The sequence below is a fragment of the Ranitomeya variabilis genome, chromosome 4 (genome assembly GCF_051348905.1).
Source record: "Ranitomeya variabilis isolate aRanVar5 chromosome 4, aRanVar5.hap1, whole genome shotgun sequence".
Classification (NCBI taxonomy): Eukaryota; Metazoa; Chordata; class Amphibia; order Anura; family Dendrobatidae; genus Ranitomeya; species Ranitomeya variabilis.
The window spans coordinates 642,570,039-642,591,356 of NC_135235.1; the positions used below are offsets into that span (position 1 = coordinate 642,570,039).

Below are 21,318 nucleotides of genomic sequence, written 5' to 3' on the forward strand. Positions count from 1 at the left end.
ATCACATGACTTATGACCTCATCCCAGGTCCTGTGCACACAGAGCAGCCATATATGTGGTGTGCGGCTCTGCAGGTGGAGGTAGGTGCTGGAGACTCCCCATTACTGGGCACAGTGCTGAGATCATTTTGGTGTTTTTGTATTGTTACGTAATTACTTATTTTACGTTCTTTTCATACCTCCCAACTTTTACAGAATAGACAGATGGACATATATTGTTGTGCACTTCATGTTGCAAAAAATTTTGGCCACCCACCCTCTAGTGACAACCAGGAGGAGATGTCGTAGGGGACATGATGGCAGTGAGGGGCATTCAGCAGACCCCTGAGACTGCAGGGCAGAGACCCAAATCCGGGACTGTCCGCTGTATCCGGGACGGTTGGGACGAGACATGAGCAGGTCGATTCACGGCACTCTTGGCCAACGTCCAGGTCTGTGGTTTCTAACTGCTTGGACTCCTGCAAATCTGTTATCATCCGGCGTCCCTGGTGCCACTTTTGATTAGCCAAAGATGGCGCTACTAAGTCACGTCGCACAGATGACATTGAAGGACATGAAGCTAAGCTTCTCTGTACTTCTAGAAAAGCATTAAGAAAGCGGTGTCACATCTGCAAGAAAAACACATCAACTAAAGGGAAAACGCATAGAAGAAATGCAGAAAACACACAATAATCAGAGATTGTCACTGTGTCGCGTGGTGCGGACACCTGTAGAAAAAGAGCAATAGAAAAAAAACCTGCATTTATGCTACATGTGAACACTGCCTCAGCATTACATTTTTATGGGTTTAATGGAGAAAAAATAAATCGTGTCATTTACGGATCTCGGTAAATATTTTGATAGCTGTGTTGTGCGGGTCGTTAGGATGACAGGGACTTAAAGGGAACATGTTACCCCCAAAATTGAAGGTGAGCTAAGTCCACCGGCATCAGGGGCTTATCTACAGCATTCTGGAATGCTGTAGATAAGCCCCCGATGTATCCTGAAAGATGAGAAAAAGAGGTTAGATTGTACTCACCCAAGGGCGGTCCGATGGGCGTCGCGGTCCGGTCCGGGGCCTCGCATCTTCTTACGAGGAAATCCTCTTCTTGTCTTCACACTGCGGCTTCGGCGCAGGCGTACTTTGCCCTGTTGAGAGCAGAACAAAGTACTGCAGTGCGCAGGCGCCAGGAAAGATCAGAGAGGCCCAGTCATGTTGCAAGCCTCTTCCAAGGGTCGACATTGACTTTTAGGATTGATACTTCCTGTAGGTGGCGCTAGAGTTCAAGCCCTCTTCCTATCTGAAGAAACAATGTGCATATTTAATTGAATGTAAGTATATGAAGTGCAAAGATGCAGAGGAGGAGCTATTTAGCAATGTAGATGGCTAGCAAAGTTAGAGTCAAAGTTAGAGCTCTCACACATATCCATGCAATTCGGTCCGATATCGGATTGCAATGCACAGACTGGCCCTGGCTCTCCCAACCTGACTGTGAGAGCTTCATAGAAATATATGAAATTGTTATGCTCAGGTTAGGAGATCCACGGCTAATCCGTGCATTGCGATCTTACATCGGACCGAATCGCACAAACATGTTGAAGAGCCATTGGTGGAAGTTGGAACACAGTCCTGACCTCCTGGAACAGTGGGACAGTCCCGCTAGATCTGTGATGGTTTGGAGCTATGTATTTTTTGTGTTTTTGGAGTTTTATTGGAGATATTATGTGATAAATCTCTGTATGTGACTGTAATGATATTCTTTATAATGTTACATCATCTTCTCCTCATTCAGGTCCCTACAATATTGGATCCTCTCAGTGGAGATCTTCTATATAAGAGAATTTTCTTGATTGACCCATCAAGAATGGATAAAGACAGGGCGAAGATGGCGGAGAGGATATTACACCTCACCCTAGAGATCCTCTTCCGGCTTACTGGAGAGGTGAGAGATTCTGATGACGTCACATTACATCATTCTTATCTATGGGAATAACAGATGGACAGAACTGGAGAGGTGAGGACTCTGGGAATGTCTGTAGTGAGATTTATTAATGTGTCTCTCCATAACCAGGATTACACAGTAGTGAAGAAGACCTCTAGTGAGCGCTGTCAGGCCCCTGTGTCTGAGGGATGGGGAAGACCCCTGAGCCCAATCACGGGGCCTCCACCTCACCCCCTGATGCATGAGAACATCAATGACCAGAAGATCCTAGAACTCACCTACAAGATGATTGAGCTGCTGACTGGAGAGGTGACACTGCTGGGAATGCTGGGACATTATACAGTAACGCTATGGAGGGATCCGGGGATGACGGTATCATTGTATGTGTCAGGTTCCTATAAGGTGTCAGGATGTCACCGTCTATTTCTCCATGGAGGAGTGGGGGTATTTAGAAGGACACAAAGATCTGTACAAGGACGTCATGATGGAGGTTCCCCAGCCCCTCACATCACCAGGTAATAGACAGGACTAAATACACACGGCCTATAATTATCTGTATGTAAGGAATGAATTCAGTCCCTGTATGTGTTTCCTCCAGTTTTATCCAGTGAGAGGGCAACACCAGAGAGATGTCCCCGTCCTCTTCTTCCACAGGACTGTAATCAAGAAAATCCCAATGTTCCTCAGGATCATCAGGTATAGGCCGAGGTCACACTTGCAACAGCAATGTGAGAAATTCGCTCGAGTCTCTCGCATCAATACTCAGCACCGCTGCCGGTACTCGGGACAGGAGTGTATGGCTACATGTATTTCCGTGCAGCTGAACGCTCCAGTCTCAAGTGCCGGCGGCAGTGCCGGGTATTGATGTGAGAGATTAGCACGAGTTTATCGCATTGCAGTTGCAAGTGTGAGCCTGGCCTTATAGAGAGAATGTGTTACAAGATCTTCCATATGATTGTGTTCTTCATAAAGTGGCCATTCAGTGTATGCTTTATACCTGGTGGAGATGACAGGACAAAATAATGGGCCCCAATGCCTCATATAATACTCTATACAGAATGGGCCCCATATAATGCTCCATACAAAATGGGCCCCATATAGTGCTCCATACATAATGAGCCCCATATAGTGCTCCATACATTATGGGCCCCATATAATGCTCCATACTGTATAGGCCCCTAATAATGCTTCATACAGAATGGGCCCCATATAATATAGTGTTCCATACAGAATGGGCCCAATATAATTCTCCATACAGTATGAGCCCCATATATTGCTCCATACAGTGTGGGCCCTGAATAATTCATACAGTATGGGCCCCATATATTGCTCCATTCATTTAAAAAAAATCAAATAGTCACCACTCCTCACTTGCCGCAGGTCCAGACTCCTCAGCATCGACATCTTCTGGCTCGCTGCACTGTGACTGCTCAGAGCAGAGGACGCACACAAGTGAGCCCTCTGCCCTGAGACGTCATAGAGTCAGGAGATGTGAAAGACACCGGAGGTGGGCAGGAACAGAGAGAGATAAGTATTGCAAGTGGCGGGGCCCTGAGCAAGCAGAGGGGCCCATTCACAGGCGCTGGCACCGGGCTCCTCCGACTCACAGAGGCAATAGCATGCCAGTGTCCCCGATGGTGAATGGGCCCCCCTGCTTGCTCAGGGCCCCAGCACTTGCCCGGGTGCTGACGCCAGCCCTGGTTGGATTTATACAGGAGACCTGCAGCTATGTGATAGCTACTGGTGTCACATCATTTGTAGTCATCATGATAATTGATGATTTTTGCTCTTCTTCTTGTGACTTCTTCTGTCTGTGACGCCTACAATATTTGTTCCAGGGTAAAGATCTGAGCCATATAAATACTACAGAGACATATGTGATAAGTGAAGAGAGGTGTAAAGAGGAAATTCCTACATATGACTACCCAGGTGAGTAATAACCACTAAATGAAGAGAAATTGCAGATTCTTCTCAGTGAGTGGATGGTATAATTATACAGCTCTGGCAAAAATTAAAAGACCAGTGCACAGCTTTATAAAAATCAGCTTCTCTACATGTCTGACAGCCATTCCATTCCAGTGTCAGTTGAATTCCAACCAGAGAACACCTCATTCTACTTAATGTGCTTCTGATTAGGTGATCACCTGAACCAAATCTTATTTAACGAAGGAAAGTATGAAAAAACACTGCTGTGGTGTTCACGATCCTCTTGCAATAGGACAAGCTGGATGACAAAACAAGTGCTAGTAATATCCCAAAAGTAATAGGATTGAAAAAAAAAACTTTTAACCATGCCAAAGGAGTTGAAAATAAAAGTCTTGAGTGAGGAAAAGAAGGCCTCAATCCTGGCTTTACTAGCAGAGGGACACAGTGTTATGGACTGGTAATTTAGGAGCGACATGCGACTAGCTCTGAGCAGGTGGTAACTATACAGACCGCAGTTCCTGATCTTAACACAACACTAGCAGTAGCCGTGGGATGTTCCTGTCACTCCCTGGACACCTCGTCACAGCCGGAGAACTAGCTACCCCTAAAGGTAGAACAAGGAAAGCTATCTTGCCTCAGAGAAAATCCCCAAAGGATAGGACAGCCCCCCACAAATATTGACTGTGAGAGGAGAAGGAAATGACACATGTAGTATGAAACAAGATTTAGCAAAGGAGGCCACTTCTAGCTAGATAGATAGTACAGGAAAGAACACTGTGCGGTCAGTAATAAAAACTAGAAAAAGTCCACCGCAGAGATATGCAAAAATCTCCACACCTGACTAAAGGTGTGGAGGGCAAAATCTGCAGCCCAGAGCTTCCAGCTTAGCTGAATAGATCCATACTGATAAGCTGGACAAATGAGCAAAACATAGAATGTGTTGAACAATAAAGTCCACAACAAGTGGACTACAAAAGGACAAGCAAGGACTTATCTTTGCTGAACTGGACAGAGTGTCAGGGAAATCCAAAAGAGCAGAGACTCCAGGCAGGAACAATTGACAACTGGCATTGATTGAGGGATAAGGCCAGACTAAAATAGCCGAGCCAGAAAGACGATCAGTGGAAGCAGCTGCTGATTCTAAATCCAAGAAGCAGCTATACCACTCAAAACCACAGGAGGGAGCCCAAGAGCAGAATTCACAAAAGTACTACTTACAACCACCGGAGGGAGCCCAAGAGCGGAATTCACAACACACAGTGAGCGTCATGTTTCCTCCATCCTTAAAATCTCTAAGACGGCAGTATATTACAACAAGGTCAAGCGGCAGACATTGGGGACAGCAAAGCTACAGACCGACAGAGGGTGAAAACGACTGTCCACTGACCGGGATGACCGTTATTTTATTCGAATGTCACTTAGCAACCGCAGGATGACATCAAGTGACCTACAAAAGGAATGGCAAATGGCAGCTGGGGTGAAGTGCAAGGCTAGAACAATTCGTAACAGGCTCCTAGAGGCAGGACTCAAGTCATGTAAAGCTAGAAAAAAGCCTTTCATCAATGAGAAGCAAAGGAGAGCCAGGCTGACGTTTGCCAAAGACCATAAGGATTGGACCATAGAGGACTGGAGTAAGGTAATCTTCTCTGATAAGTCTAATTTTCAGCTTTGCCCAACACCTGGTCTTCTAATGGTTAGACCTGGAGAGGCGTACAAACCACAGTGTCTTGCACCCACTGTGAAATATGGTGGAGGATCGGTGATGATCTGGGGATGCTTCAGCAAGGCTGGAAATGGAATCCTGGAAAAAGAGTTGATTCCTTCTGCTCAGGCAATGTTTTCCAACTCTGAGGACTGTTTTTTCCAGCAGGACAATGCTCCATGTCCAACAGTTAGGTCAATCATGGTGTGGATGAAGGACCACCACATCAAATCCCAGTCATGGCCAGCCCAATCTTCAGACCTGAACCCCATTGAAAACCTCTGGAATGTAATCAAGAGGAAGATGGATAGTCACAAGCCATCAAACAAAGAAGAAATGCTTACATTTTTGTAAAATGAGTGGCATAAGGTCACCCAAAAGCAGTGTGAAAGACTGGTGGAAAGCATGCCAAGACGCATGAAAGTAATGATTAAAAATCATGGTTATTCCACAAAATATTGATTTCTGAACTCTTCCTGAGTTAAAACATTAGTATTGTTGTTTCTAAATGGTGGGTCAGTGGATAGCACAGCAGCCTTGCAGCACTGGAGTTCTGGGTTCAAATCCAACCAAGGACAACATCTGCAAGGAGTTTGTATGTTCTCCCTGTGTTTGCGTGGGCTTCCTCCCACATTCCAAAGACATACTGATAGGGAATTTAGATTGTGAGCCCCATCGGGGACAGTAATGATAATGTGTGCAAACTGTAAAGCGCTGCGGAATATGTAAGCGCTATATAAAAATAAAGAATATTATTATTTTGAACTTTTTTTTGTATTAATTGAGGTCTGCTAGCAATGCATTTTTTTGTTATTTTGACCATTTCTCATTTTCCGTAAATAAATACAAAATTTATTGCTTGGAACTTTGGAGATTTGTTGTAAGTAGTTTATACAATAAAAAAAACTATTTACATTTTACTCAAAACTATACCTATAAAGAGAAAAATCAGACAAACTGACAATTTTGCAGTGGTCTCTTAATTTTTGCCAGGGCTGTATGTTTTAATGCAGATTTTATTGGCAAGAACAATTGACGCATAAATGGCAGCATTTTAAATTGCCAAACTGAAATAGCGCTTCAGGACTTCATTGGAGACTATTATTTTCCCTATATAATGCAATAATATGGTACTGTAGTGTACAGACCAAGTGATCAAGCAATTGTATGTTCATGTCCCCTTAGGGGGCTAAGAAAACATTTGGAAAAACCTTTACAAAAATAATTAAAATACATATGATGTTTGAGTTATATCTCTTTTCCGAGTGTAAAAATAAATAGAAAAAATATATATTTTTCTATTGATGAGTCCATAAAAGTACGAGCTATCAAAAAAACTGAATCATTTAACCCGTATGTTAAGCATGGCAAAGCAGAAAAAAAATCAAAATGCCAGATGTGATTTTTCATTTGCCTCAAAAACGTAGTCAAAACATGGCATAAAATTTTTGAAAAATCAAAAAGTTTTGGTGCAAAATTGTACTAAAAGTTTCTGACTTTTAGTGTTTTCAGGCTTGCGGCACAAAGAGGCAAATCTGCTACCGCTTGTACCCAGGACAAGTGGGTATGCCAGTCAGTACTGAAGATGATGATGTCATCCAAGTCCGCTGACTCATACTTCCAATGGGGTTCTAGCCATGTCCATCAGCCTCTGGAACGTGGCTAGTGCCCCATGTAGTCCAAACGGTAAGACGACATAGTGGTACAGACCCTCAGATGTTATGAAGGTGGTCTTTCCTTTTGCCAACTCCGTAAGAGGTACCTGCCAATAACCCTTGGTCAGATCAATCGTGGTAAAGTTCTGGGCCTGCCCCAATCACTCGATTAGCTCATCCACCTGGGGCATTGGATAAAGGTTGAATTTCGACACCTCACAAATCATTACAGAACGGTAATGATCCATCAGTCTTCGGGATCAGTACAATGGAGTTCTTTCATCACCTGGGACATAAAAGGAGTCTCCTGATCAGTAAGGATCTACTTCGATTGCCCAAGGCGACAGAACATGGCAAACAACTCTCGGACGATAAGCTTAGCCGAGGTGTGGCGAAGCGAAATGGCCTCCGGGTACAGTAGTCTACGATCACTAATATGTAATATGTGTTTGTGGCCCCGGGCAGATTTTACTATCGGCTCTACCAGATCCATCGCAATACGCTCAAAGAGTACCTCTGTAATGGGTAGAGGTACGAACAGAGTCCGGTAGTTTGCGGTGGGTGAGGTTAGTTGGCAATCAGGGCACATTTCACAATACCTCTGTACCTCACTGTAGACCCCAGGGCAAAAAAAATGCTGTAAAATGCGTTTCTGTGGGGTTTTTAGCCCCCAAGTGCCCTCCCAGCATGTGGGTGTGAGCCATTTCGATCACCGCCCGACGGTAGGATTGGAGCACTACCAGCTGTTCTACCACCTCGTCCCATATTCTATCCACCTTATATAGTTACTCCTGGTTGACCGCCATGCGTGGGAACACAGTCTCCGCATCCGGTTGTTGAGCCACCCCATTTACCTCGATTACTCTTTCCCGTGCCCGGATAAGAGTGGGATCCTGTGGCTGAGCTATCTCAAAAGTTCCCCGGGGCACTTTCAGCTCTGGGATTGTTGGGGTCTCCTCGACCTCTCCTGCCATCACCTATAGGGTAAACCTATCGGGTTCACACTCTTTCGCTATGTGGGTGACCCCTACGCCAGGAATCCCTATGTCGGGATCTTTGGGCTCTGCACCCAGAAACATATTTGCCTGGGTAGAGTTAATTTTATTTTTCCACAGAGACCAGAAGAGGGCCAAGTCCCTTCCCAGGACAGCCCCATAAGGAAGGATCTTCACTACCCTCACCATATGTTTAATCTCTCCACATGGAGTAAAAAAATGTAACCTCTACTGTCGGATACTCGCGGAGTTCACATGAATACACACGACACCCACATTTTTCCCATTCGGTTCTGAACCTGAGATTAATGACCCATGCACAAGTGTCACTAGACTTCCGGAGTCCAAGAGGGCATCATCTGCCAGGAAGATACGGTGAAGACAGCCTGGGCGTACAACGACACACGCTGAGTAAACCGCAGTCCATAGGTTCAGCTGTCAGGGGGCAGTTGGCAGCCACATGTTTTGGCCCCTGGCACCGCTAGCACCTAATAGCTGCGGAACAACTGGACCCCGGGACCAGCTTTGACAAAGAACACCTAGTGTGTTTGCAACGCGTAGCTGCTATACGCTGCTTTTCGGTCATGTGAACTTGCCTCCACAAGTCTGGTTTTATATGCAAGCAATACATTTCGTTTGGACTACTTGGAAGCTGGAACAATCTCTTTTTTCTTTGGTCAAGGATCTCACCTTTCAGTTTCCCATAGTGCAGTGCATAGTCCCAACTGAGGTCCAAGTAGACCTTCTGGGCATCTCCAGTCAGGAAGAAAGCCACCACTTTAGTCGACTGGGCAAACAGCAAGCTCTCCCGCTCTGCTGAGTACTCGAACACGGTGAGGAAAGCCTCCATATCGTCCTCAGGACCCATCTTCCTCAGCGCTTACCAGACGTTGTACCGGGCCTCAGAACGGATCAGGGTCGCTGGTGAGGGCACCTCTCGCAGGCCCACAATCTGTTGCAGAATTAAATTGTTGGTCTGCTGCTGCTGGTACAACTCCTGCTGCTGCCGCTGACTAAGGACCAATTTCTTCAACAGCTCCTCCATTTTGTTGGCCGGCTTGGGCTACAGCGTTGTAGGCCTAATAACCGACATGCAGCTGGCTTTCTGTATGTCTCAGTTCACACTACCTGCATTTTCCACCATATGTAGTGTAGCGACTTTGGTGCTGTGCGACAGATAGGCTGGGACCACAGAAATGTCCAACATAAACAGTTTCTTTATTTGCAGACTCACATACAGGACTTATATTCTCCGGATCGCAGACGGGCTTCCATATATATAGTTCGTGTTCGAAACCCGTTGCCGTGTCTCTTTGATGAGTCAGCCACCTTGAAGTCCTGGGCTCTGTGTTAGTTTCACACAGACCTGGGTTACACAGAGTCACCTTCTCTGCTGCTTGCAAACTCCAAGGCAACACTAACAGATTTAAATGGAATCGCGGCTATAGAGCCACTTCCAAAATACGGAGTGGAGAGAGGGATTCGCCCCACTACCAAACCTGCAAATCCCTCTAAAAATAAAAGCCCTTAACGGGTTTTCCTAAAAATCTGACTGGGTCAACTACTTGGACCCAATACTTTCTTTCTTTTTTTTTTCCTTGTGACTCACAGGCGTGCTGTTGTGAACACGAGGCACTCAAGCGGGTGTAATAAGACTCCGTTCGCATCCTGGGGGACGCATATCAACCCTCACATATGATCCCCTCACTGCCTCAAACATAGTTGTTATATGGAAAGTGAATGTGGTGGACGGTTTTGAGGATTTTTTGTAGGTTGACCTTTATGCATCTCCACTGGGTATTTCACTAAATATAAAGAAGTATTTAATATTTCACAAAAGTGTGACTGGTACACTAAAACATGGACCTATGACATAGCTGGCTTCCATGGTAAAATGATAAGAACACAAATCTGGTGGACTAATATCATAAACTATTAATTCCTACTTTAACTTTAAAAGTGTTATCCGTGACATTTTTTTTATTATGGGCCAACGAACTAAAAGGCATATAGTTGCTAAGTACCTGCCTTTTGTGCCTGGTGCCAATAATGCGGGTACAGAGCAGTCTGCCCCGCCAGCGATTCTGCAGCTTCCACTGATGTCACATCAACAGAGCAACGGCTTCTCTTCTGCTCTGCTCTGTTGACTACATGTTACTGCCAATGTTATGCTGATTGACAGCCGGGTAAACGCATCAACAGCAGAGCAATTCAGAAGAGGAAGAGCTGCAGTGTTGACGTGAAGCCATAGAATCACCTGTAGCAATAGTCAGTGACTACTCAACCTGCGATGGGTAGAACACTGCAGGTAGTTATCAACTTTGTGCCTGTTAGTTCTTAAGGTACCTTCACACTGAACAACTTAACAACGATATCGCTAGCGATCTGTGACGTTGCAGCGTCCTGGACAGCGATATCGTTGTGTTTGACACGCAGCAGCGATCAGGATCCTGCTGTGACATCGTTGGTCAAAGCTAGAAGGCCAGCACCTTATTTCGTCGCTGGATCTCCCGCAGACATCGCTGAGTCAGCGTGTGTGACACCGATTCAGCGATGTCTTCACTGGTAACCAGTGTAAACATCGGGTTACTAAGCGCAGGGCCACGCTTAGTAACCCGATATTTACCCTGGTTGCCAGTGTAAATGTAAAAAAAAACAAACACTACATACTTACATTCCGATGTCTGTCGCGTCCCCCGGCGTTCTGCTTCCCTGCACTGTGTCAGCGCCGGCCGGCCGTAAAGCAAAGCACAGCGGTGACGTCACCGCTCTGCTTTAGGGCCGGCGCTTACAGTGCAGGGAAGCAGAACGCCGGGGAACGCGGCAGACACCGGAATGTAAGTATGTAGTGTTTGTTTTCTTTACATTTACACTGGTAACCAGGGTAAACATCGGGTTACTAAGCGCGGCCCTGCGCTTAGTAACCCAATGTTTACCCTGGTTACCCGGGGACTTCGGCATCGTTGGTCGCTGGAGAGCTGTCTGTGTGACAGCTCTCCAGCGACCACACAACGACGAAACAGCGACGCTGCAGCGATCGGCATCGTTGTCTATATTGCTGCAGCGTCGCTAAATGTGACGGTACCTTTAGACCCATAGTAAAAAGATAAAATAGTCCTGGATAAACCCCTTTAACTGTTTCCACAGCTGCCTTAATCAGTTGCTAATTTTACTAGAATTTGTATAGACATGCTATAAAATATATAAATATTACAATTATTAATATAAATTAAAGTCAGTGTAATTGAAAAATAATACATTCACTTTTATTCTTTGCAGATTACTTTACCAGAAGATCAGAGGGACAGCTGATATTTTCAGATTTTAAAGCAGATGATCGTGGTTTCACACCAAATATATATGAAAAGCATATCATTATCCCAGATACACATCCAGCTCTTCCAATCAAACATCGTTCATCTGAGCCGTTTCAACAGCTTCTATCTGCTGATTCAACACAGACTATTAATCAAAACAGAAATGCCAGAAGGGATGATGAACATCAAAGAGCTCTCACAAGAGTAAAGGCTTATTCATGTTTAGAATGTGGGAAATGTTGTTCTATGAAATCTGATCTTGCTATCCATCAGAGAATTCACACAGGGGAGAAGCCATTTTCATGTTCAGAATGTGAAAAATGTTTTAGAGTGAAATCAACGCTTGATAAACATCTGAGGATACATACCGGGGAGAAGCCATTTTCATGCTCAGAGTGTGGGGAAAGTTTTAGACAGAAATCACCTCTTGTTAGACATCAGAGAACTCACACAGGGGAGAAGCCATTTTCATGTTTAGAATGTGGGAAATGTTTTACACAGAAAAAGCATCTTATCACACATAAGAGAACTCATACAGGGGAGAAGCCATTTTCATGCTCTGAATGTGGAAAATATTTTATTGAGAAAGAAACTCTTATAGCACATCAGAGAATACACACAGGGGAGAAGCCATTTTCATGTTCAGAATGTGAGAAATGTTTTACAGCGAGATCTAGTCTTTTTAAACATCAAAAAAAACACACAGTGGAGAAGTTATGTTCGTGCTCAGAATGTGGAAAATGTTTTAAAGAGAAATCAAGGCTTGTTAGACATCAGAAAAGACACACAGGTGAGAAGCCAATTTCATGCTCAGAATGTGGACAGTGTTTTACAGAGAAATCAAGTCTTGTTAGACATCAGAAAAGGCACACAGGGGATGAGTTATTCTCATGTTCAGATTGTAAGAAATGTTTCACAGAGAAATCACATCTTATCACACATCAAAGGATTCACACAGGGGAGAAACCATATTCCTGTTCTATATGTGGGAAATGTTTTACACAGAAATCAAGTCTTGTTGTACATCAGAGAAATCATACAGGGGAAAAGCCATTTTCATGTTTGGAATGTGGGAAATGTTTTACAAATAAATCAGCTTTTCATAAACATAAGAGAATTCACACAGGAGAGAAGCCATACCCATGTTCAGAATGTGAGAAATGTTTTACAAGCAAATACCATCTTGTCAGGCATCATAGATGTCACACACAGGAGAATGTGTTTTCATGTTCAGATTGGTAAAAATGATTTCACCTATAAATCAGATATACAGAAACATTTGAGAATTCACACAAAGGAGAAGCCATTTTTAAAATACATTTACTGACAAATTGTACAAGAAAAAAAATACAACAGTTACAGTCGGCAATAGAATTGGAAAGCATATTACAGCACTAAGCATAAACTTCTGTAACTAAATTAAAAAGGAACCAGAATCCAAATATGACATATTTCAATTATGCGTACTGAAGGGGTTATCCGGGACTTTGATGATTTTGGCTATTGGGCTATGAACATAACAGTAAGTATTTGCTAATGTTAGGTTGGTCTGCAAGTCAGACCCCCAGGGATATTGGATGGCTGCCAGATGTGAGGATGCTTAAGCAATGATGGAAAGAGACAGACGTAATCTGTTCAGATGATAAATTTAATAGTTCCGGACAGTCAGTTATATACACTTTTGAGTAGGCGTATACATTATGTCCGTGCGCGAATCAGCTGTTTATTACATATGAGACCATCATTAATTCATAATCAATTCATTAGGTAATCCTTACATAAGAGGTAACTTGAGGGTAGACATGTACAGTGCTAAGGTTCCATCTTGATTAGCCTAACCCTGTCAACAACCCTAATTGGTAATAGTCAGCAGAATGACTTAACAAAGAAAGGCATGTCCGGGCATATTCTGCCAGACTAAGAAATATATATGAAGAATATATCAAGGTGGTCCCTGATTTCCCCATCAGTCCCCCCTTTTGAGATTAGATATGACTCTACCCCTGTCCTACAGGTCCTCACAAAGGCCAAATGCCAGTGTCGGACTTTCTTGTCAATTCTTCCGCCGAATCCCCCATAGGATGGGGAGATCATATCCTATTCTCAATCATTACATTTCATATATTCATTATTGTGAGTGTTAAATTTTATGTGTGTGATTTTACTGATGGCATCTTTATTTGTCTGTGGAGTGATCTACTAGGTTTGTCAGTGCATCTCTAGTATATTTTATAAATCTTTGTTGATTATAGTAAATATAGTGTATCCAGTCCACATTTTTCACAATATCAAGTCTAAGCGGGGCTACTTTATTATAAGCGTCGCGCTGGCTTGTCTGAGCCGTCTGTCTTCTCTGGGGAAGGGTCATCAGCATCATCAGGAGCAGGACAATCGCTCTTCTGTTCCAGGATCTTGCAGTGGATTGCATGGATCCAGGTGGGCTTTACTGATGTAGCTGTGGTGAGGAGGACTTGGAAGGGTCCGTCAAACCTCAGCTCCAGAGGCTTCCTTGTATGTCTCTTGACCACCACCCAATCTCCGGGTTGTAGAGGATGGGTTCTCTCTCGGCTCTCTGGGTCTGGAATAGAATCAAACACTTGTTTATTCACGAATGAGAGCCTCTTTTGAAGGCTCTGGACATAGCTGGTGAGGCTGTCACACTGAAGCTGCAGTGTCTGTGGGAAGTACAGGCCTAGTCTTGGTGCTGACCAGAACAAAAGCTCAAAAGGGGACACCTTTGTCTTTCTGTCAGGTGTGTACCTGATGGAGAACAGAGCTAAAGGCAAACACTCTGTCCATGGTTTCCCCAATTCCTCACTCGCTTTCTGGATTTTTAGCTTAAGTGTACCATTTAGCCGTTCTACTTTGCCGCTAGCTTGTGGTCTGTAGGGGGTATGAAACGCCTGTGTGACCCCTAACATTTGCATGACATTTTGCATTACCTCTCCAGTGAAGTGGGTACCTCTGTCAGATTCTATGGTTTCAGGCAGTCCGAATCTACACAAGACTTCTGACATCAATTTCTTTGCAGTGGCTCGTGTACCGTTTACCTTCAGCCCCTTTAAGTGCTTCAATGAGTGCCGTCAGCTCCGCCTCTTGTGCAGACATATGAGGAGGGAGTGGTTCTGCTTTTACTACCTCATGCTGTGTGACCACTGCATACCCAGTGTAGAACCGGCCATCCTCACTGATGCTCCTTGAACCATCTACAAAAATCTCAACATCTGGATTAGTGAGAGGTACATCAGAAACATGTGAAAACCCTGCAGTTTCTTGAGCCATAGGGGCTATACAGTCATGTTCATGGTATGCATCAAATAGCTCTTCTGTCAAATTTTGCAAAAACAGTGGTTTTCCTTGGCCTGCCTCCTCTTCCCCCCCCCTTTGAATCCACTACATCAATTGGAATGAGAGTAGCTGGGTTCAAAGTCATGCACCTTTTTAAGGTGACATTGGGAGGCATTAAGAGTGCACATTGAAGTCTGAGGTGTCTGTCTACAGCAATGTGCTTAGGTTGGACCTGGCTGAGTATGCTGTGCAGATCATGTGGAGTGTAGACAGTTACTTGGTAGTCAAGCACAATCTCTGATGCCTTGTCTAGCAGAAGTGAGACGGCTGCTACTGCTCGAACACATGATGGGGCTCCTCTGGCAACAGGATCTAACCGGGCGGAGTAGTATGCAACAGGCCTGTTCTGTTGACCATGTTTCTGGGCTAGGACCCCTGTAGCATGTCCCTGCATTTCTGTGCAGTACAGAAGAAAAAGTTTTGCATAGTCTGGGGTACCTAGGGCTGGAGCAGAGACAATTGCTAGTTTGAGTGAGTAGAAACTGTCTAATGCTTCCTGACTGAGGTGAAAAGGCTGTGTGGGCAGACAATCATAGAGTGGCTGCATGAGAATGGATGCAGAGCGAATCCAAGGCCTACAATATGATGCCAACCCCAAGAAAGTGCGTAGATGTTGGATCCCTGTGGGAGGCGTTAGCTTTTTCCTGTCCTCAGGTGGCGTGCTCCCTATGACATACCTCCCAACCGTCCTGGATCCCGCGGGACTGTCCTGATTTTGACAGTCAGCCCCGCGATCCCGGGAGGGACATTAGTTGTCCCGCACTACACAAGGTTTGTTGCTGTTTTTTTTGTTTTTTTTATAAAAGCTGGGCTGGGCTGAGCCATGCATACAGGGGGGGGAAATGAGCCATGCATACAGGGGGGGGGGGGAAATGAGCCATGAATAACGGGGGGGAATGAGCCATGCATACAGGGGGGGAATCTGAGCCATGCATACAGGGAGGGAATATGAGCCATGCTTACAGGGGGGAATATGAGCCATGCATACAGGGGGGAATATGAGCCATGCATACAGGGGGGGATATGAGCCACGCATACAGGAGGGGGGGTCATTATACAGTATTAAGCATCATGTGTGGCCATTATACAGTATGGAGCATAATGTGGCTATTATACAGTATGGAGCATTATGTGTGGCAATTATACAGTATGGGGCACTGTGTGGCCATTATACAGTATGGAGCATCGTGTGGTCATTATACAGTGTGGAGAATCATGTGGGGCCATTATACAGTATGGAGCATCATGTGCGGTCATTATACATTATTGAGAATTATGTGCGGTCATTATACAGTATTGAGCATCATGTGGGGTCATTATACAGTATGCAGCATCATGTGCGGTCATTATACAGTATGGAGCATCATGTGTGGTCATTATACAGTATGGAGCACTGTGTGGCCATTATACAGTATGGAGCATCATGTGCGGTCATTATACAGTATTGAGCATCATGTGTGGTCATTATACAGTATTGAGAATCATGTGCGGCCATTATACAGTATTGAGCATCATGTGGGGTCATTATACAGTATGCAGCATCATGTGCGGTCATTATACAGTATGGAGCATCATGTGCGGTCATTATACATTATGGAGCACTGTGTGGCCATTATACAGTATGGAGCATCATGTGCGGTCATTATACAGTATTGAGCATCATGTGCAGTCATTATACAGTATGGAGAATCATGTGCGGTCATTATACAGTATTGAGCATCATGTGCGGTCATTATACAGTATGCAGCATCATGTGCGGTCATTATACAGTATGGAGCATCATGTGTGGTCATTATACAGTATGGAACATCATGTGTGGCCATTATACAGTATGGGGCACTGTGTGGCCATTATACAGTATGGAACATCATGTGTGGTCATTATACAGTATGGAGAATCATGTGCGGTCATTATACAGCATTGAGCATCATGTGCGGTCATTATACAGTATGCAGCATCATGTGCGGTCATTATACAGTATGGAGCATCATGTGTGGTCATTATACAGTATGGAGCATCATGTGTGGCCATTATACAGTATGGGGCACTGTGTGGCCATATTTTTTTGTTTATAATTATTGTATATGAAACAGTGTGATCAGCAGTGCTAAATGGGTGTGGTTGGGACGTGGATATGGGTGTGACTAATTATGAATGGGTGTGGTCAGAGGCGTGGCCTAAAATTTGCCGCAGCACGCAAAGCGCGCCGCAAACTTTGTCCCTCTTTCCCGTCTTCAAAAGTTGAGAGGTATGGTATGATATACAATGTCCCAGAAATACAACCTTTAGTTGACAAAACTGTAACTTTTCTCTCGAAGCTTTACACCCTTTGGAAGCAAGATGCAGGAGCAGTGAGATTGTAGCTTCACAGCATACATCTCTGTTTGGGGCACAAAGGAGCAGGTCATCCACATACTGGAGTAGGACTATCTCAGCATGTGAAATGATCCAATCCTGCAAAACAAGTTGCAACGCAGCCGTATACAAGGTTGGAGAGTTGTGAGCCCCCTGCGGTAGCACCATCCAAGTATACTGCTGGCCCCTGAAAGTGAAAGAAAATATTGACAGTCCTGGTGTAAAGGCACACAGAAGTAAGTGCAGCGCCCCAGAGTTCTGGTCGTTGCAGTACTGTGGCTTCGCCGCTAAGGGGAGCCATGGTACGTTCGATGGCACCGAAGGAGTTCCTCCAATCAGGTATCACAGACACCAATATGTTTCACAGCTGGGCCTCCGGGGGGAGCTAAGGGTGCTATTCATTAGGCCACTCCCCACCATAGTGGGTAAACTGGGGGTCAGGCAGGAAGTTAGAAGAGAACGCTGACGGGATTGAACGGAGCAACACCCTGTGGCAGGGGGTGTTGTGAAGGGAGAGACTGTAGGGTCTCTGCCAGGGGTGGGATCCTGGCAGAGGCTTGGCATTGAAAGAACGTAACGGGTCCGCGCAGGCTCCTGGAAGCGGCGGGACTCAAGAAAGGACTAGAAGCGAGATAGATTGTGCTGAGTGAGAAACGAGATCAAGCAGAAGGAGAATACCAGCAGGGGTTTTGTTGAAAGAGGCAGCACCCTGCTGAGGCGCAATACCGGTGGCCGGAACGCCGAGGGAGTGGATTAGAATACAGCTTCAAGCCATACTCCAAACAGCGGCAGGACAGTCGGTCTTAGGCGGGCTGTCTACCACATATCACCTATGAAGTCTTGGGGGGCAATTGCGGGAGAGGGGCGACTCTAGGGTCCCGGAAGAACTCCAGGCCTACCTGACAAACGGGTGCCATTCCAACCTGAATACAGGGAAGGGGTGGATTACAGAGGAACATCAAATCGAGTTGTGAGGGAACTTAAGAAACAGACACAACCGTTGTGGGGTTACTTTCCGTAAGCACAGCAGGGAAGGACTACAACACATAGCGCTAGAAGGAAGGCACAGATTTCCACCTGAGAGGAGAACTCTGGAGGTGCCATTGGACCGGCCGGACTTGCGTAGCCTGGTGAACCGTGTTCCGGACTGAGGACTCAGAGATCTCCAGTAAAGAGGTAAAGAGACTGCAACCTGGTGTCCTTGTTATTTGCTGCGACTTACACCCCACAACCGCTACACTACCCCACCGCTACCATTACTACCACCTATTTCACCGGACGTCCCCCACTGACGGAGAGGGCCACGGACCGGGTCTAGCCACCGTGACAACCCCGAGACTGAGACCCAGAGGCCCGGCTCCGGGTATCCCCTCGGCCCTGCGGCGGTGTGGGGGCGCTCCAAAACTTGGCGTCACGAACAGGATCTACTTAAGCCTGAAGAATCAGGTCATGTGTGCCTAGAGACTGTGATTTACTGTGCTTGGACTGTACTTTATTGTAAGACTGTGCTGCGCCATTAGCCGCCAAAAGTTCCCGCCAAAAGGCGCCGCCATTGCTACACCCAAGGGGAAGGAGGGCGTGTTATGGGCGGAGACTCCCAGTGTGGCGCGAGAAATGGCTACCGCCCCCTGCACTTCTGGCTGCAGAGGAATGACCTGCCCCAAAGCAGAAGAGAAACACCCCTTGATATGCAACGGCGGGAAGCGGGTGACGGAGAAGCCCGACCTCGGAGAAATGGCGGGGCTAGGTGCATGCACTGCAACCGACTATCAGGCAGCAATGATGAACGGCGAATGCCTGAGCGAGGAAGAAGCGGTTCAGGCCTGCCTTTCTTCACCGGAGATGGACCGGAGGCCTGCGGATCCGACAGCGGAGTTACGTCCACCAATCCCGACCTCGAAGTTAGAGGAGGAGGAACCACAGTCAGCGGAGCCGAATCCGAGCATCCCATTGGAGGAGCCCCGGTCCGGGCTGCAGCAGACTCCAGCGTCCTCGTTAACGGACCAGAGCGACACCGATGGAACCACATTAGGCGCAGGTATGGCCGACGTCCCTGCTCCCCTCCGCGAGCCCGCTTCCATGACCCACCTCTATCGCAGTAGGGAGCGACTTATCACGGCAGGGCTAATGGTGCTATCCCCCGATGACCTGGGGAGGATGGTGCCACCGCTGTCGACTGGAGTGGGGGAGCCTGTGGATGTGAGCTTAGATGGAGTAGTTCTTCGGTGGGACACCCCCTGGTTTAGAGCAGATGGATCCCGGGAGAACGGGTCCACTCTTGCGGTGCTTACATGGGAACAATATAGACAGTGCTTGATTCTGCAGTGGAAAGGACGGAAAGGAGCTGAGTCGATGGGCTCATCGAAAGTACAACAACCCCCCCCGGCATGGGATGACAGAGACGCGACAAGGCGGGGCACTGTGTTGGCCTACCATGCAAGAAGAGGGTGGGGCCTCATACACGAGCCAGGATTGGATACTGACGTTTTTGTTGCGCACTGTAACGTGAGGGCTCCCTGCTGTGGCCGAAGTGGAGAACCATTGCAAAAGGGGGATTCGGTGACCTACAGCCGCCACCAGAACCCGCTCGGGTGGTATGCACGGAATGTTCGGCGGTGTATGTCTGGAGCCGCGACTCTTACCGCCTCGGACCTGGTCCCAGGAGCACCCGAACTTGTCACCATCGCAACGGTACGCCTAGTAGCAGCCCCGGAATTGGCCAGTCGGGTTCATCTGCATGTTCGAACCGCGGACGCTGGCACCACGGTGGCTGGGGGGCAGGAGCCCGAGCCGCCTGAAGAAGAATAAACCTCGATACCATGAAAATGTAAATAGTTACTATTTGTTCTTTTGAGTTGCTGCTAAACCCGCCCAGGGTTAATGGATCCCTCTGTTAACCCGGGATCCTCTTTGTTTGTTTTCCTTTTCTGAAGTTGTTGCACAAAAGTTACACAAACTGCAGAAATCATGGACTGTGCATGATTCGAACTTCCTTTGTAAATAGTTTGCACCTTCTTAAAGGTGCACCCTACTGGTTTTAGCCAAAGACACTTTGCGAAGATATTTGCCCTATTGGTTTGAGCCAAAGACACTTTGTGAAGATACCTTTCCTACCGGTTCTAGTTAAAGACACTTTGCGAAGATACCATGCCGGAACCTTTGCATGGGCTGGTAGGCTGAGAAGACGAGCTACCTTAGAAAGACTTGGTCTCCTCTTAAAGGGGATGTGAGAAACTGAGCTTGAGAGAGATACTGTTGCAGAACAGTAATGCCATAATGATGCTTTGAGAAGAAATGTAACTGTTTTACATGCTAAGTTATATGTGTTGAATTTGTTGAAATGTGAAATCTAAATAATGTTTTGCAGAAAGAAAAGATGCAGAGAGCCCGTAGGGGTAGAGTAGAGGTCTGCATAGTTGAAAGTAAGCGAAGTAATAATGAAGGTGAGGATAGAAGGTAAACCCCGCGTCCCCATTGAAAGTTACTTTGTTACTAAGGACAGAGAGTGAACCCGTAGGGGTTAGAGAGTGAGTCCTTAAAGGAGCCGAGTAGAGCTGGCTCAGAGTTCTTTAAACGAAAGGAATGTTATGTCTATACCATGTATAGTAGAGAAAGGCAGTAGGCCCTGGCTGAACGGGGCGGTCCTGTAAAAGAAAGGAGAGGCAGTAGGTCTGGTGCCATAGGGACAGGCGGTCCTGCAGGTTCAAAGTAGGAGAATGTGAAGTTACCTTGCCCTGTAATGTGATTATAGGAAGGCCTTTGGTAAACTAAGAGTGTATGTTTCTTAAAGGCAATGTTAATTTATTGTTCCAGAATTTGCACTAAGTAGAATACCCGGTTGGGTAACAGGAGTTATGCATAGCCTGTAATTTATAATGTTGACCATGTTTGTAACATTAAAAGTGTCCTCACCTCCCATAAAGGGAAGCCTGTTCAAGTATACTTATTGTTTTGCACTCAACAAAATTGTATGTCTGTTTGCTAATCTGTATTGTTGTTTTTCTTCCCAGTCCCGGAGTACTGTGTTTAACCAGGGGGGAGTGCAGCGCCCCAGAGTTCTGGTCGTTGCAGTACTGTGGCTTCGCCGCTAAGGGGAGCC

At 46.0% G+C, this 21,318-nt stretch overlaps 1 protein-coding gene across 1 annotated transcript; it reads left to right on the forward strand.

The window, feature by feature from the left end:
- The first annotated feature begins 1 nt into the window (after nucleotide 1).
- On the forward strand, nucleotides 2-13,941 carry LOC143767358 (uncharacterized). Its single transcript, XM_077255619.1, has 7 exons — nucleotides 2-80; nucleotides 1,772-1,921; nucleotides 2,051-2,230; nucleotides 2,313-2,436; nucleotides 2,520-2,617; nucleotides 3,760-3,850; nucleotides 11,479-13,941. The coding sequence occupies exons 1-7, from the start codon at nucleotides 6-8 to the stop codon at nucleotides 12,756-12,758; spliced, it is 1,998 nt and encodes a 665-aa protein (XP_077111734.1). The 5' UTR covers nucleotides 2-5; the 3' UTR covers nucleotides 12,759-13,941.
- Nucleotides 13,942-21,318: the final 7,377 nt, after the last annotated feature.